Source organism: Maniola jurtina, chromosome Z (assembly GCF_905333055.1).
Source record: "Maniola jurtina chromosome Z, ilManJurt1.1, whole genome shotgun sequence".
In the NCBI taxonomy this organism is placed as follows: Eukaryota; Metazoa; Arthropoda; class Insecta; order Lepidoptera; family Nymphalidae; genus Maniola; species Maniola jurtina.
In genome coordinates this window covers 7,926,950-7,943,414 of record NC_060058.1, presented here as the reverse complement: position 1 = coordinate 7,943,414, position 16,465 = coordinate 7,926,950, and the positions used below count along the sequence as shown (strand labels likewise).

At 34.6% G+C, this 16,465-nt stretch overlaps 2 protein-coding genes across 2 annotated transcripts in view; both read left to right on the top strand.

The window, feature by feature from the left end:
- The window catches only part of LOC123880747 (Krueppel-like factor luna), a 46,686-nt gene that overhangs the window by 13,608 nt on the left and 16,613 nt on the right, over positions 1–16,465 (top strand). The gene's annotated exons all lie outside the window — the stretch shown is intronic.
- LOC123880745 lies at positions 9,479–10,792 on the top strand. Its single transcript, XM_045929045.1, has 2 exons — positions 9,479–9,597; positions 9,676–10,792. Exons 1-2 carry the CDS (start codon positions 9,570–9,572, stop codon positions 10,755–10,757), a joined length of 1,110 nt encoding a protein of 369 aa, XP_045785001.1. The 5' UTR covers positions 9,479–9,569; the 3' UTR covers positions 10,758–10,792.

Genomic DNA, 16,465 nt, shown 5'->3' with positions numbered 1-16,465 from the left:
TGAATAACAGACAAAGCCCGAAACCTTAGTTTTCACAACTTTATGAACGCCGGAAGCACTAGGTTTATAAACAAAATCACTAGAGCAAAACTTTGTTCTATTATTGTTCTAGCAATATTATGGTTTCAATACTAATGACTCATGAGTCATGTGTTTTGTAGTAATTACGTACTCATATTTTTTGTATGAATTTTAAGTACATATAATATTACGAGTACGTTTCTCCTATGCTAAACAGAAGATGCTAAATGTATAAATATTATATTCTGTTTTGTAGTAGTTTTGTGGTAGCTTGTAATGCAGGTAGGCGATACCACGGGCGATACGCTCTAAGTTCCTCTAGTGATTGTTTGTAAGTAGTCCATTTTATAAATAACTTTGTTACCATTCAAAACAAACCTCCACTCAGTATTGGATTTTACTTTCATTCTAAATGTTTTATCAAGTGAATGGTAGGACTTTTCTTCGGATAATAATGCGGAGGGTTCCCAGATCCTGCCGCGGACAACTCGACTAAAGAGATGTACATTTTGACACTTAGGTTTTTACAGTTGATCAGATTTTAGTAATAATAACTGGGACTGATGGCTTAGCATGCTTTCTGAGGCATGCAGAAAACGAACAGACTAAATTCAGACCTTTTTCATTCACCTATCCAGTTACTGACATAGGTTGAAATTGCTTAACCACAATCGATTGATATGTCTTGTCACACATCCCTCCGAAGTATATGTACATACATACATGTATATTCTACTCATATCGTAAAGAGGAGGGTGTGCATTTCCGCGTAGTTTTCGGAACGGCGCGGCGCGGCGGAGCGGAAGTGGTGACACAGTAGTCGGTAGGGTCGTCATGGTTAACTGTGTCAACGTTGCCTGATACCTGGCTGCTCTTCAAAATTATTATTGAGGTGAGATGAGATACTGTGTTATCCATACTAATATTATAAAAGCGAAAGTGTGTCTGTCTGTCTGTTTGCTACATTTTTACGGCCCAACAGTTTAACCGATTCTGACGAAATTTGGTACAGAGTTCGCTTATATCCCGGGGACGGACATAGACTACTTTTTAACCCGGAAAATTAAACAGTTCCCACTGGATTCCTAAAGATCCATCTGCTTTACTGATTTTATGATATTTGGTACGGAGGTGCGTCTCTGTAATTGCCATTGGCAACTTTTTATCCTGGAAAATTAAACAGTTCCCACGAGATCTTTAAAAACCTAAATCCACGCGGACGAAGTCGCGGGTATCCTCTAGTATAAAATATTTGTACAATTGTAATTAATGTCCCTGAATAATATTTATGAAAAGAAATAGATATGTTACATACATATTATCTAAGTGAAGATTAAAACCAGAACTCTTGGTTCACATTTGTAGAGCGCTATCTCTTCTACTCTCATGCGTTTTTACCTTCTGTCTTACTCATAATCGAGCACAAATTACATACTCCATGTAATATGAACGTGTCTATCTATGGTATAAATAAATCTTTCGTTATTTTCATACTAATTTGTTAGAGACGAGCTATGATTTGTCTATAGTCCCATCTGTAAGATACTTTATAAGTCGTTTCGTGAACGAGATAATTCCGTTTGTAGGATTGATCCTTAGGATCCAGAGAAGGATTTAACAAGTACAGGGATCAAGATTTTTGATGTAAACTTTTATTCTTTAACAGGTCTCTCTCCGTCACTCGTTTCTACTCGTTTCATACAATCGTAGTTCCAATTTCATTTGAATATCAAGCAATCAAAGTCCATGAAATTTTGCAGACATATTCTAGAAACTAATATCTGTGTCTGTGGTGTTTTAGATTTTTCTAAAAATATGTAGTTTTAAAATTACAGGGGCTCCAAGATTTGTATGAAAATTTTAAGACCGCGTAACTTTGAAACCGAATATTTCAACAGAAATCTGGAAAACCACAGACATAGATATTAGTTTCTAGAATATGTCTGCAAAATTTCATGGACTTAGGTTGCTTAATATTCAAATGAAATTGGAACTACGATTGTATGAAACGAGTGGAAACGAGTGACGGAGGATCATCCTCACAGGTTTATATAAAAATCTTTATTTGAAAGAAGAAAGATTTTATTTGAAGAAATTAGCTAAAGTATCGACTAATTCTCACATTAGTACCTACTAGTAAACCCACATACCCTCCCTCCGGGGGGATGCGTAAATGCATTCCCCAGCGTCAACAAAAAAAAAAAAAAATTTAAAAGTAGACTAGTTTGGATTTCGCGGGCAAACCCGTCGCATCCACCTTAAGTTCACCATTGCGCTTAATTCCAGACACCAGTGTAACCCTAGCTTAAACGATGATAGGGTTTTGCGCTCGACCGAGATTTCATGTTGATGATTTACAGATGACCCAGTTCAATATAGAAACGCGCTAACCTGTAGCCCGAGCACAATCAGTGCGATATAATCCTCTCGCGACTTTGTCGATTATCATATTTTTTGGACTGCAATCAACTAAGCAGTAGAGGATGCTGAAACCTAAGGTGGCGGTGGATTCACTCTTTTTTTTGAAAGTACCAATATTATAGCTAGCGGGGAAAACGGAAGCCTAAATGGCATTTCTAGCAGTTGCATTAGAAACGAGGCAGCGAATCGCTTCATACGAGTCCGTGGAATTTCGATTATGTACCTTTACGATGCCTCGCGGTTAGGTAGTAAAATGGCAAAGGAGGAACTAGGTCCTAGGCCTACTCTCCGAAATCCTGTAAAATGTTGAAACGGGTAACCTTGCGCCGAATATGAAAAAAACTGTTCTAGTGCGAGTCGGACTCGCATACTAAGGGTTCCGTACCATCGTTAATATTTTTATAAGTAAATTAATGAACACATTTTAATATTTTTTTTTGTAATGAACCTAACCACAAATTCTCTGTTTTCGGTCAACGGGAAGTACCCTATAGGTTTTCTTGACAGACTCGACGGACGGACTGACGGGCGAACAGACAGACGACAGACAGACAACAAAGGGATCCTATAAGGGTTCCGTTTTTCCTTTTGAGGTACGGAATGTAAAAATCGCGAAAAAGCGCTTTCGCACTGACTACGGTACTTGTATGGGTTTGACAGAAAATAATATTATTCTGTTGAAAGATTTTTCAATGATGAACAATTATGACATCATTCAGTGCCTTGCAGTTTAGTTTTTATTGTTCGTCACGAGTTTGTCTCGCTCTAACTCTGATTCGGTCCAAGGTCAATTCTAGATAAATTTTGCTCATCTCTTATTTACTTATTAGCATTATTTTATTTTTATAAACTTATTTTTATTATTCTTTTGAAAAAAAAACGGTAATAACTGGTAGCCTAGTTAAAAGCAATGATAGCGTGGCTAAAAACTTTGGTCTCTACTTATTCAGAGTCGGGATCCCGGGCGCTACTCTAATTTTAAGAGGTAAGTAGGTATGTGCAAGTAAACATCATTTGCTTTTACGTTAAATGAAATTCGCAAATCTGCATGCCTGAAAGTTCTGCGTAATGTTCTTTAAAATGTGTGAAGTCGGCCAATTCGCACTTGACCAGCGTGGTGGATTATGGCCTAAATCCTTCTCATTCTGAAAGAAGAACCATACTCAGTAGTGGGTCGGTGATCTACTTGTAATAGTGATACCTAAATACTTCTTACTCATATCTCAGTTTTTATATGTGATCTCAGTTCTTAAAGAGATGTATATATATACTTATTATTTACTTAGATAGATGTGTTCTTCTCTAGTATAAATCACGATGATATTATCATCAAGATTTTTTATTGCTCCAGTATGTTTTAGCTCTAGAATGCCAGTCATATATGTACTTAGTAGTTACAGTTACTCTATGTTTGTATATTTCGTAATTTTTGTCCTTATATATAGATAAAACGGTTGAAACATAATAATGTTATGATCTAATGTCACGATCCCATGAATATGATGCAATGGCATCTTTCATTTTAGGCACGGAGCTCAGAATAGTACCTATTTATCATTATTAATTACTAGTTGAGTTACCCTGCTTCGCACGGGTGGGCTTACTTATGCTTATCCTAATCGAGAAGTTTTGAATATCTTGTTAGTGAATAGGCGATAATTCCCTGTTAATCCCAAGGCGCCATTTCCACGGTCGCGAGACGGACACGTCGAGAATATCGCGACGAGTCCGTCCTACTATCGTCAGACAATTTCCACGGTACAACGATCATTCCGTCAACGACGTATCGTCGCGACTCGCATCGATACGCCACGTGACCGAAATGTCTCGTTGGGCCTCTCGACTTTGGCGTAACGTGGTGGTATCGCCGCGAGACTTGGCGATATCGTCACGAGAGTGAGACCCTACGAATTCCCTACGTTTACTCGCGTTTACTCGTTCAGTGTCACTCGTATCGCCGCGATAGTACAAGTAGAGCCCTATAGAGATAGGCCCATAGAGTTTGTACCGTGTTTGGTGGCACGGCGAGACTATCGCCGCGAATCGCGATACCCTCGCCCGTGGAGATGGCGCCTTAGCCCGTATCCGTACCTTCGTATTCAAAAGCTAAGAAGAATTATCAAAACTACCTACTTAGTGTTCTACCTAGCTTGTAGTTTGAAATATCCCGTAGGTAAATGCTTTTGTATTTCGTTTTGTGACGTTTTGTTAATTTCGAGGCAATTATTTCGAATATTCGTGATGTGCACACAAAGACATGGTTGCCTTTATCTAAAGTAGTTACCTTACATATTCCGAGTTTAAGCGAGTTGACAATTAGCTTGGATGTAAACGCTTAACATATTTTAGTCTCTTTGATGTATTTGTTGCAGAGTATAACAAACACATATATTTTAAACGTTAAGTACCGAATCGTAGCTCAACCGTTCATGATTCAACTATATGTCTGTGATAAAAATATCTCTGGTTACTTTAACTAACATAGTAGTTAGTACAAGTACAGACAAGGTGAATAAGTCCAGTGAGAACCCAGAAAATCGATCCTTGACCCCTTTACCAACACACCCCGACCCTAACGCGATGTACATTTATACCCTGTGGTATAGGAAACTGTGGTTACGGAAAAAGGAATGAATTTCCAAGTCTACATAGAGGAAAGCAAACCGTACCCTGTGTGTATAAGTTCTGATTTCATTTGCCACAAGCCCGGTCGGTCGCATACATGTTCAAATTGGTGAAAAGTGAGAACGCTTTTTGAAACGTTACGGCCAAACAGCAAACACGAATAGTTGATGTCTCTCGAATTTCAGTGTATACCGTGCTGGCACTATTGGTAAATCAAATATAGCATCCAATCCTGGTAAAATGTTTGCTATTCTGTTTGAAACTATAAATAGGAACATAACGTGTAGTTTGTTTCCGTTATTTGTGATTACGCATTTTGTTCGAAAAACGAAAGTGCATAACGAAATAGTGATTTAAACTAACCTTTGCTTCAGTCCATAAATGTTTATTAATTTAGTCCTACTTATATGGCTCTTCCCTGTATCCAATCTATGAGTAATGATCAGGTAATCTGTCGAAATGTTATTTACCAACGTTGTTATTAGTAAAAGTCTATGGTCTTTGTTTAGTCAGTAGCTTTATTTTTAATCACATTACAAATAACTAAATTGTCGACAGATTATAAACAGAAACGTGAAGAAACCTTAACTTTTAAGTATTTTTAGTAGCAATAATTTTTTAGCTACACTACTATGATTTATAATCTACATATTATATCTATGTACATTGTACACTTCATTAAAATTATGTACACCCTTCATCACTTAAATGTGGATCAAAAGTATCGTGTCGCCCTCGTAACGTCAATTAAAGGGAAATGGCACTTGAGAGAACCTCTTGAGTGTCACACCTAAGTGTGCACGACATTTTAAGACATCTGATGTCGGTCATCGTTTCTTACCTCATTCTTTTTTGCGTGTTGTTAACAGAAAATTACAGAAAACCCGCCATTTTATAACTAACTATAGAGTGGTTTTAGTAACTAAAAAGCATTCTGTAAATCAAAACGATAGACATTAGTTTTTACATCAATCAGCACTCCAAGCACGATTAACAATAGCATGTCGCTGATGCGACTTTGAAGTTTTTGACTTTGTAATAGGCAATAAATAACTCTTTATCCATCCCAATCGACAAACGTACCCTAAGAAGTTTTCATTTAAAAAATGTGGCCACATTTACCTAATTGATTTTTAAAAATAATAAATAGTGTCCTATTTTAAAAAGCTTAACTCTTCATCAATCAGCCCGTAAGCATTAAATTTGTTAATGTCTACAAAGGGTACCTTTTCTCTTTTATTCAGTATTTTGAATGTATCAATACCTTTATGCCGATGAAAACTAGGCCTTAAAATACATCAAAATAGTTTAATACTCAAACAGACTATTCAAGCACCTTTGTATCATAAATTGAAAACCTTTTCAGAATGTTGTTTCAATCGAGAATAAAATGGAATCTTTTCTTCTTATTTCTTTGAATAGTGAGATTAATATGAACTTCAACGTAAGAAAACACATTTTACCGAATAGAGACGAAGGAAAAATGCTATTCCAATACTCCGATGAAATTATCTTTCCCTCATATCAAGAGCATATAATAATTACTTACTCTAATAAAATATACAAACTGAAACGTCAGAGGGGTATAGCATCTACGAATAAGCATTAGCATGCTACATCACAAAATGAAGCTTAGAAAATATCGATTTATAGTGTGCTTAATCCCTTATGGCAAGGCTTAGACAGTCAATAAATAGCGTGACCGCGTCAATAACAAATAATAATTAGTATATTGATATAAACGTGATAATAACGTTATATTAATAAACAAAATGACCCGTCCCAGCTTCACACGGGTGGGTTTACCCATACTATAGACTTTAATATTTTGATCGTTTTTATGAGGTTAAGTTATATTATGGTTTTAATGAGGTTAAGTTATATTATGAGAAATGAACTTTTATATAAAACTCAACAAACTTTGTAAAAAAATTGTGAAAATGGCTTTACACTTGACTGTATTTTAGAGTAACATCGACAAAAAAATATTTCGTATCCCGAAAGAACCGTATTGTTTTTAACCCCCGACCCAAAAAGAGGGGTGTTATAAGTTTGACGTGTGTATCTGTGTATCTGTCTGTGGCACCGTAGCGCCTAAACTAATGAACCGATATTAATTTAGTTTTTTTTGTTTGAAAGGTGGCTTGATCGAGAGTGTTCTTAGCTATAATCCAAGCAAATCGGTTCAGCCGTTTGAAAGTTATCAGCTCTTTTCTAGTTACTATAACCTTCACTTGTCGGGGGTGTTGAAATTTTTTAATTTACACTTGTTCAAGATAAAAATTATCCTAAATTATTTATTAATAAGAGTACTCTTCAATTTAATTACTACAAATCTTGTAATTTATTATATTAATTATAAAAAATATCTACTGTTTTAGGCTATATATCGATAATAACGGAGGGACCGTTTAAATTTTCCAAATAGTTGGATGTATAGAAATTGTGTTGATACGTTTTACTCCAGACCTGACCTTTACTGTTAGATGTACCTTGAAAAGGGTCCAATTAATTATTGACCTTATATTATTATATAAGCCAGGGCTAAACGAAATTTTAAATAAGAGAATATAATATAATGAAATATACTAGAATATACAACAGATAAAGCTTATATATTGAAAGTGACCTTTCAACCCGTAACTAAAAAAAAAAACAATTACGTAGCCGTAATAATATAATAATAGGTGCTCTCTATAATTGGGCTAGTAAGCCTCTAGCCTAAAAGCCTTTTTAACAACAAAGGAGTCAGTAAAAAGGGTTTTCTTAACAAAATGAAGAAGTTAAACCATTGAGGTCATCATTCTTGTAACTTGACATTCTTTTAGTAAGTAATTAACGTACAAATTATGCTCTTGGTATTATAATAATAATAAATAATTTGAAAAGACAATGAAAAGTTAAACCGAAAACAATACATTGTTTCATTATTGAAACTCATTAAAAATCAAGTGTAGGTCGCCATATTCCTACTTGGTCTTAATTTAACTTTATTTAGCAGATATTTTTGTAATTTTCTTAAAAGGATAATATGATACTTCTACATTAAGTATATATGATATTATATTATGTAGGTACATAACGAAGAGTTTATCGTCACAAAATAGTATACAAGTGTAAATTAAAAATTTATAACACCCCCGACAAGTGATGGTTACAGTAATAACTAGAAAAGAGCTGATAACTTTCAAACGGCTGAACCGATTTTATTGAATTATAGCTAAGAACACTCTCGATCAAGCCACCTTTCAAACAAAAAAAAACCAAATTAAAATCGGTTCATTAGTTTAGGAGCTACGACCCCACAGACAGATACACAGACACACAGATACACAGATACACACGTCAAACTCATAACACCCCTCTTTTTGGGTCGGGGGTTAAAAACAAATGGCAATGCGAATTTGTCTGTGTGCCTATTTGCTTATATCTTCTAAACTTCTGACGGTTTATTAAAAGAAAATAAGCACTTTTGATGCATGGAATAGCTTCCCACCCGTGCGAAACTGAAGCGAGTCTGCTAGTAGGTACTTCGTATAATAGTTAGTAATACTTGAATATAGCATGATTACAAAACACACGCACAAGGTGCGACATTCCAGTATAAGTTTGAGCTTATAAATTATATCATTTATTTCAATGACTCATTCGCGAGTCAGTCAGCTGTTTGGGTCACGACATTTGACCGTCAATTGAACTTAATAAGATCGGGTGGCGACTTTGTTGAAATAGCCAAATTTAAGCGGTCACGATTCACGAACCGTGAGTCATTGGGCCAGATTTTACAAGTGTTGTAAGTTACAGTGAGAGGTTTGAGGAGTATATGTAGTATATAGAGTATATAGTAGAGATCTCAGCTTTACTGATTCTTCTTCTGCCTATCTCGGGCTACATGTACATATCCCACTGACTATTAATCGTCGATCTGGCTTTGACCTCGTGCAAATCTATATTAGTGGTGGATAACGTTATAGATAAAACCTACAAGTAAAATCTGAAGCTACTCTCCGTCATTTTCTCCTTTGATATTACAAAAATTTAGATGGATAACTTCCAAAAAAAATCAAGTTTCCATCAAAACGAAATACCTACAATAATTATAATTAATTGACGAACTACTTACACCTGCGACCGGATCTCTTGTTTGATTAATTTTCTTTTCTTAGCTTATGGAAATATAATTTTACCTACTAAATTTTACTTGTTTTAAATGGCATTGTGATTTAAAGCTTTAATTATTGTTTATTTTTTAGAGTTTATGGTAATTGAAGTCGGTTTTTATTTTTATTTTTGATTTTTTTTAGTAGATGTATATAGACATCGTGTCGTAGACGAAATGTACCTACTCGACAAGAAAAATAATGTAATGTGATTTTAAATTTAATGGGCTATCGCAATAATAAACACGATATCGAAAAATAAACCACAAATTTTTAAATTTATTTTATAGACCGGCGGCATTTTATGATGAAAGTAATAACAGTAGCGGAAATAGAGCAAAAATGCTGGTGCTTCGTATTATTTCATTGTGTGAGTAGTATTTAATAATTTATTTCTTGAACGCAGTAAGTATATCTTTTCATTACAAATACCTCATATTTATTTCAGTTACTATATCAAGCAGCTGTGCCATGAGAAAGCTCCCAATTTTTCACGACATACAATTAAATAAAATGTTAATTAATAATTCGAGTTTTACCAATAAAAAGCCTATGAATGATATCGATAATTACAACAGTACGTTAACAGCTCATGAGACAAAGATTCTTTATAAAACATTTATTCCATTCCTATTAAATACATCTACATGGTTATTACAAAATGCTCAAAATAATATCATCAAAAATTATGATTTAAGCACTAGGGAGATAAAAGATATAGAACTAGCGTTCGCTGCAAACAAATATCAATATCAAATAATTTTGAAGAATAATCTACAAAGTATGATGAAAAACATTAAATATAATTCGCCTGAAGTATTTTTATTGGATTTTACGGATTTTTCGAATTATTTGATACAAACGATAATCCAGAACAATCTACATAATGTCAAAGGAAAGTTGCTTATTTCGAGTAAGTGGAATAAACATCTGCTTAAATACACTATCGTAAGACAACAAGCAAAAATTGTTATGAATATTATGGAGGTCAGCATTTGCCACAAATTTTCTATATGTGTACCAAAATCAGAATACAGTGAATACATGGTAGAGTGGTTGAGACATCTAATGAACGTGGGAGATGTTAAATTGAAGGAATTTATAAATATGATACCTCAAATGCTGGATAAGCATATGCACACAATAAAAACAAATGTGAAATTCCATCAAAAGAGCAAAGATCTAGGTAAAGCAGATTTTGCCTACCAAAGAAGTTTTATCGACTTTATTGATGAAGTAATAACAGAACAGGATATTATGAAAGTCGTGCCTCATCAACTAAAGAAATATGTTATTTTATTGAAAAAGTTATTCATATTAATCGAGCAAAATTACGATTTGAACACTGAGAATGTAAAGGAAATGGATGATTTAAATAAAAAGTTTTGGTTATGGACAGAGAGCGAAAATATTGAAATAGTGGAGGTATTGGAGAAAATTTTGGAAAATATGTTGCGTAATGTGCAAATTTGGCCAAAAGATGCCCAATCTAAACTTGAAAACATTTGGCTTAAAATTGTAATTTTATAAGTCATTTATGGTATTTGTAGTAAACGTTTTAAAGGGAGATGCTAATTTAAAAAAGTTGAATCGGATCAGATCGGGTCTAAATCCAAATCTCTTGATATATATCGTAAACACTCCCAAGCTTTTCCCTGTTAGACAAGAAAACAAAACATTGGCCAAACGCTAAAAATGCACTTATATAATTTTTTTGTGAAGTTTATTTACCAAGCTTAATAAAATTCAGCGGTCGGTTTAAAAAATTTGAAAAGAGTTTTTATGAATGAAATAAAAAAATGCACAGACTAGTTTTACGAGGCAGAATAGCGAGTAAGTGCGTTTGAATTTATAAACGATGAAAATGTAGGAAAAAAGTTAAATCCCTAAGTAATATTGAAAAATGAAAATTACAGCTCCATCCACGTTATCCCAGTTTTTAACTCCCGACCCAAAAAGAGGGGTGTTATAAGTTTGACGTGTGTATCTGTGTATCTGTCTGTGGCATCGTAGCTCCTAACTAATGAACCGATTTTAATTTAGTTTTTCTCGTTTGAAAGGTGGCTTGATCTAGAGTGTTCTTAGCTATAATACAAGAAAATCGGTTCAGCCGTTTGAAAGTTATCAGCTCTTTTCTAGTTACTGTAACCTTCACGTGTCGGGGGTGTTATAAATTTTTAATTTACACTTGTTACTTTTTACAATGCGTTGCAGTGCTCCTGGTCACTGATTCTAGTGATCATTACTTGTCGACTATTTTGCTGTTGCGGATCTGATGAACGAAAAATAATATTGTTATAGTTAGTTATTAAATTATTATTTCCGTGCAGTGACAGCGAGTCCTTTTAAATAATTATAATACATATAGTATATACTAATATGGTTAACAATATGATCCCAGTATGAAATATTTCTATAGCTCTCAGTAGGCCTAACGAGGTCAACGTGAGGAAATCTATTGGGATGCAACCTACGTCACAATATGCCCATTGTAGCATATAGATATGCTTTAAGTGGGGATACCTTTTTTACCTTTTGAATTTGAATTATATCACAATGATTTTCATACTTATCAATAATAATGGCACTCTTACACGGACAGCTCGGACAGCTATTGATGATTGAATAACCTTTGAATGTATACTGACCGCTCGAGCAGTTGACTTCTTTATTTTTTATCACATCTTACTAATATTGTAAAGGCGAAAGTTCTTATGTATGACTGACAGTACTGACGGCAGTATTTTACTAAAATTACAATCTAGCCTATGAGTGAAGCTAATATTATATCAGTGATATTAACGTAATCTTATACATGTCTTAAGACTCAGTCCATTAATTTAGTTTATAGTTAACAGTTTTTATTGGAAGACACTTTTGTTCTTGTATTCTTTGAATCGCACAAGCACTATACTTTCACTATAATACACAACACTATCTCGAAAGACTAAGTCCTTTTGATTGTGAATGAGCTGGATAACCTTGACGTTTACATGATGATAGATCCTTAGATGTTCGCGGGATTTAGCAATCGACTGCACTAGAATTGTCAAGATACCACCTGGACTTGACTGCAATTGCAACTGCTTGAGCAGTCTTGTATAGTACGCGCAGTTACGATTTCGAACTGTCGCGTACTATATATCCAATGAAAGATATAACAATGCAGTTACATGTATGATCGCTTCAATATCACATCACAGGCCAGCATGGGTTGTTGTGACAATGTCTTAGAATTTAGCTAGATTGTAGATGTGGGCTGTAGATATTGCAGTCTGCACCTTCATCAATTTTAATGCCTCTTAAGTATAAGTATTTGAATAACTAACTCGCACGGTTGAGTCATTGTCTTCACACAATGGATTGAAATGAATCGGTGTGACGCCAAAACATTCCATCCAAGTATCCATATCCACAATCAATGGTATTGTGTGTTTACGTGACAAGACTTCAAGCGTTTTGTCATACGAAATTGACCCTTATCTCATATCAGTTAGATAAAGAGTCCCTGAATCCTTGTACTAATCGATATATTTACAGTGTGCTTTCATTACCTAACTACCGTACTACATTGGAAAATTGGAAATTAAAAAAATTGCAGGTTGCAACTTTGTTATTGTATCCTGGATATTTTGACAACAGTTTCCTCTTTTATGATCACAGGGAATGGTATATGGTGGTACAATACAAAATGAAATGAAATGAATGAAATCGGTTTTCTCTTTTATATTGACAGAGAAAATTATTTTAAAAGAAATCGGTTCACAGTGCCGGCTAGACCAGCAGAGGTGAGGGTAACAATGAGAATGAGGGAATACAGAGTATTCAACCGGTGGTTGCGTCTCAAAGTTTGTCACTGCCGGCTAGAGCATATGGAATGAAGTGAAGGGGGCTATGAGAGTATGCAACTGCGCATGCCAGACACTGGCTAGTACTCAATAACTCAACTCTTACCTTGTGAGGGCGACCGATAATCGTTGGGGTCCTAAGATGCTGGAATGACGACCTCGCACTGGGAAGCGCAGGTTGACAGAGTGTCCCATAATAAATAGATGGATAGACGACATCAAACTAGTTGCAGGGAGCCGCTGAATTCCGTTGCGCAAGACCGTGGCGTGAGGAAATCCCTACAAGAGACCAAATCCTACAAAATGTCCAGCAGTGGACTACTATCGGTTGACAACATTGATGACGACGACTGTACAAGCTATCTTCTTCGCGTTTGCATCCGAATACTAAAACGTATTCTAAGACTTAGGACAGAGTGTTTCAAAAACTAATAGTAGGTATATTTTTAAAAAACATTTATATTAAAAGAAAACAGACACGTAAAACCAAAGCCACTCTTAAGCGCAAATAGACCATTGTGTATTTGGCCGTTAGCGATTTTTTATTCATAAAAGAGGATTTCAGTTTTTTAAAAGTTTGTTACTTAACTTTGCCGCCTACCTATATTAATATTCGCGTGTGTTTGCCGGCTTTTGCAGGCGAACTCGTATTACGGCATTCCAACAGAATAATATTACGTCATGTAACGGCCGCTGTTCTTAAGCTCATAATGGCCCAGCAAAGCTTTGATTCGAGGTGTTATTTCAACAATCCTTAGGTTTTAACGGTCACACTCATTACTTCTCTACGCGGATTACAACGCCTAGCCTTCGCCCAGATAGGTATAGGTACCTAAGCCTTGCTAGTTGCTAGCATTTTTTTTACCAAGACCATTTTTAATTTTGTTTTCCTAAATCTACACTAGTATTATAAATACGAAAGTATGACTGATTGCGCTAATGTTATTATTTATTAGAGCTACTCTGCATGACGGTTAATGTGTATACAATGTACAATAACTTATTTTAAGATTCTCAATAATATACTTACTCATTTTCTATAGTTGCGTGTGTCTGCTATGGAAACAAAGAATCTTTTGTAATGAAAGTGATGCCTTTGTCTACCCTTCCTACCGTTCGTGCGAAAAGCACACCGGAAAGTCAATGAAAACAGCTGTGCTAATAACCTAGCAGCTTTCCCTTGTTCGAAATTCTCGGGTCGCATAATGGAGGCATTATTAGGTTCAGTAATGGAAATAACTAGAAATTATTATGATATTCCTAATCAATTTTGTACTTGCCTTTATACAAGTTTAAAAAATCTATTAAAACTATGCTCCTGAGAAAAGCATTACGTAAGCCTGTACGATGGAAGGTTGAGGGTTACTTTATCCTTTGCTTTTTGCCGAATTTTTGAGACTTGTTGAGATTAATTCTAAGACACTCTTCGTATTCTTCTTATGGCGATACCACATATCGAGCGCAAATCTATTTCCTTCTGTTCTCTTTCTCGTAGGGTCCAAATCTCTGAAGAGGAATATGGGGAACATAAGCATACTGTTATCTACATTATTAACAGATTTGGTCCTGAGCTGTGGTCCTGAAAGACTTATTGACAGATGACGTATGCTGTGTCTAACAGACTAAATCGCTGGACGTAGAGACTTGATATCTGGACTTGTTACATGATTATCCAATTTTTTATCAAAACTGAAAGTTCAGACCAATAATTTATCGATAATAAGGAAAATTGTGATATTCATCCATTATTCTTCAGATAATGTTTGGAGTTTTGAACTCTACCAATTTGTCTTCTTATCAATCCATCTAAGTATAGTGCCAGTATAGTGGGTTCGTTCATTTATAATAGGTACTACGTTAAGGAACTCGTTAAAACAATTTTAGCGCCGCCGCATTCCATTCATACTAGTGCGATAAGTAGAACACTGTAAATAGCTACAACAATTATCATGGAACTAAGATATAGAACAAAAACTATGTTGTATTATATCTAGGCTAATCGTCCATCGACTCAGCTACGCCAAGCTATAAAATAAATGTTTAATTTCTTCTCAGTGCATTTACGAACCGCATGTAAAACCGGAAATTAAAATTGTAATGTTTTTGCTTTCGTTCTGTTCTAAATAGAACGGGGCAAAGCTCTCCTTTGCTGTTGGGCAACTATTTCGAAAATAAAAACTTATCGGTATCTTATCAATTAACATTCAATCAATCGTAATCAACAATCAATTAACGCTGTTGATTACGATTAAATATAAATAAAATAAAAATAAACATTTTGCTATTCACATTTCATTGGTAACCGAATGTGAATGTTAGTAATGCATCAAAATTCATCACATCTCTCAGCTGCCGAAATAAGATCACTTAGAGCTGATTGCTCAATCATCGAATAAATTTTTACTGACAAATATAGGCGCCTTGACAGATTTCCTGCGCAAAATCTTTCAAAACGTCTTTACTAAGCAGATGAATATTATTTGGCGATTGAAAAATTTAGCCCTTAGATTAAGGAACATAATAACCCTTCATAGTTCTTGGACACATTGATGCTTACCCATTTTAAACTGGTAACTGTTCGACTAATGCTTCATAACATAGCAAGGCAACTGGATGTTTACCTTAATACATTAGAGAGGTCGATGAATAACGCATGACTCACACTAGATAACGAGAGCAAACATAAATCATAGAATATCCTCTGAATAGCTAGTAACAATACACTCAAGAGCACAGCCTCGCAGAGTTCTAATAAATACGCAACTCATATAAACAAATGATTTTTTAAATTCTTAGTATTTATAACATACCTACGTTAGTGTGGTAAAAACGATGGCAATAATAACATAATATATATAAGTACTTATATATAATTTTATCAGCATTTTTATCAATGCGAATCATACCTCAAAATACACGTGATCATACTGAAAATAAGATGCAATAAAGAATGATTCTTAATTTCTTAAATTAAGTCTTGTCAGACACATCTATTTTAATATATTTTTTTGATAAATAATGCCGCTCGTTAAGTTGATAAAACATGGTAGCTATTTTTATCGCGTATTTGGTTTTGTTTGACCGTACGTATATTATAGTCGATATAAAGTTAGAGGTCAACGTAGTTTATTAAATATTTATTCATGATATAATATGTTGCCCATAATAATATTATACAATATGTAAAACGACGTAATCTTAAGGAAAATTATTGTCCATTATCAATTATTGTTAATCATTATTGGATTTTTGTATGTACTTTCACTCTGTGTTTATGTATACGTGCGTGAAACCTTAATCCACATGAATAAAGTTGCAGGCATCATCTAAATTCTATAGTGTCTCATAAAATTCATATCTATTCCCGAAGGATTATTGCGCGATCGGAAC

What these genes read in the sequence shown, in the direction of transcription:
- LOC123880745 (XM_045929045.1), top strand. Translation starts at nt 9,570, where the DNA reads ATGCTGGTGCTTCGTATTATTTCATTGT. An exon ending in GCTTCGTATTATTTCATTGT is followed by an intron (nt 9,598 to 9,675) that starts GTGAGTAGTATT and finishes TATTTATTTCAG; the next exon opens with TTACTATATCAAGCAGCTGT.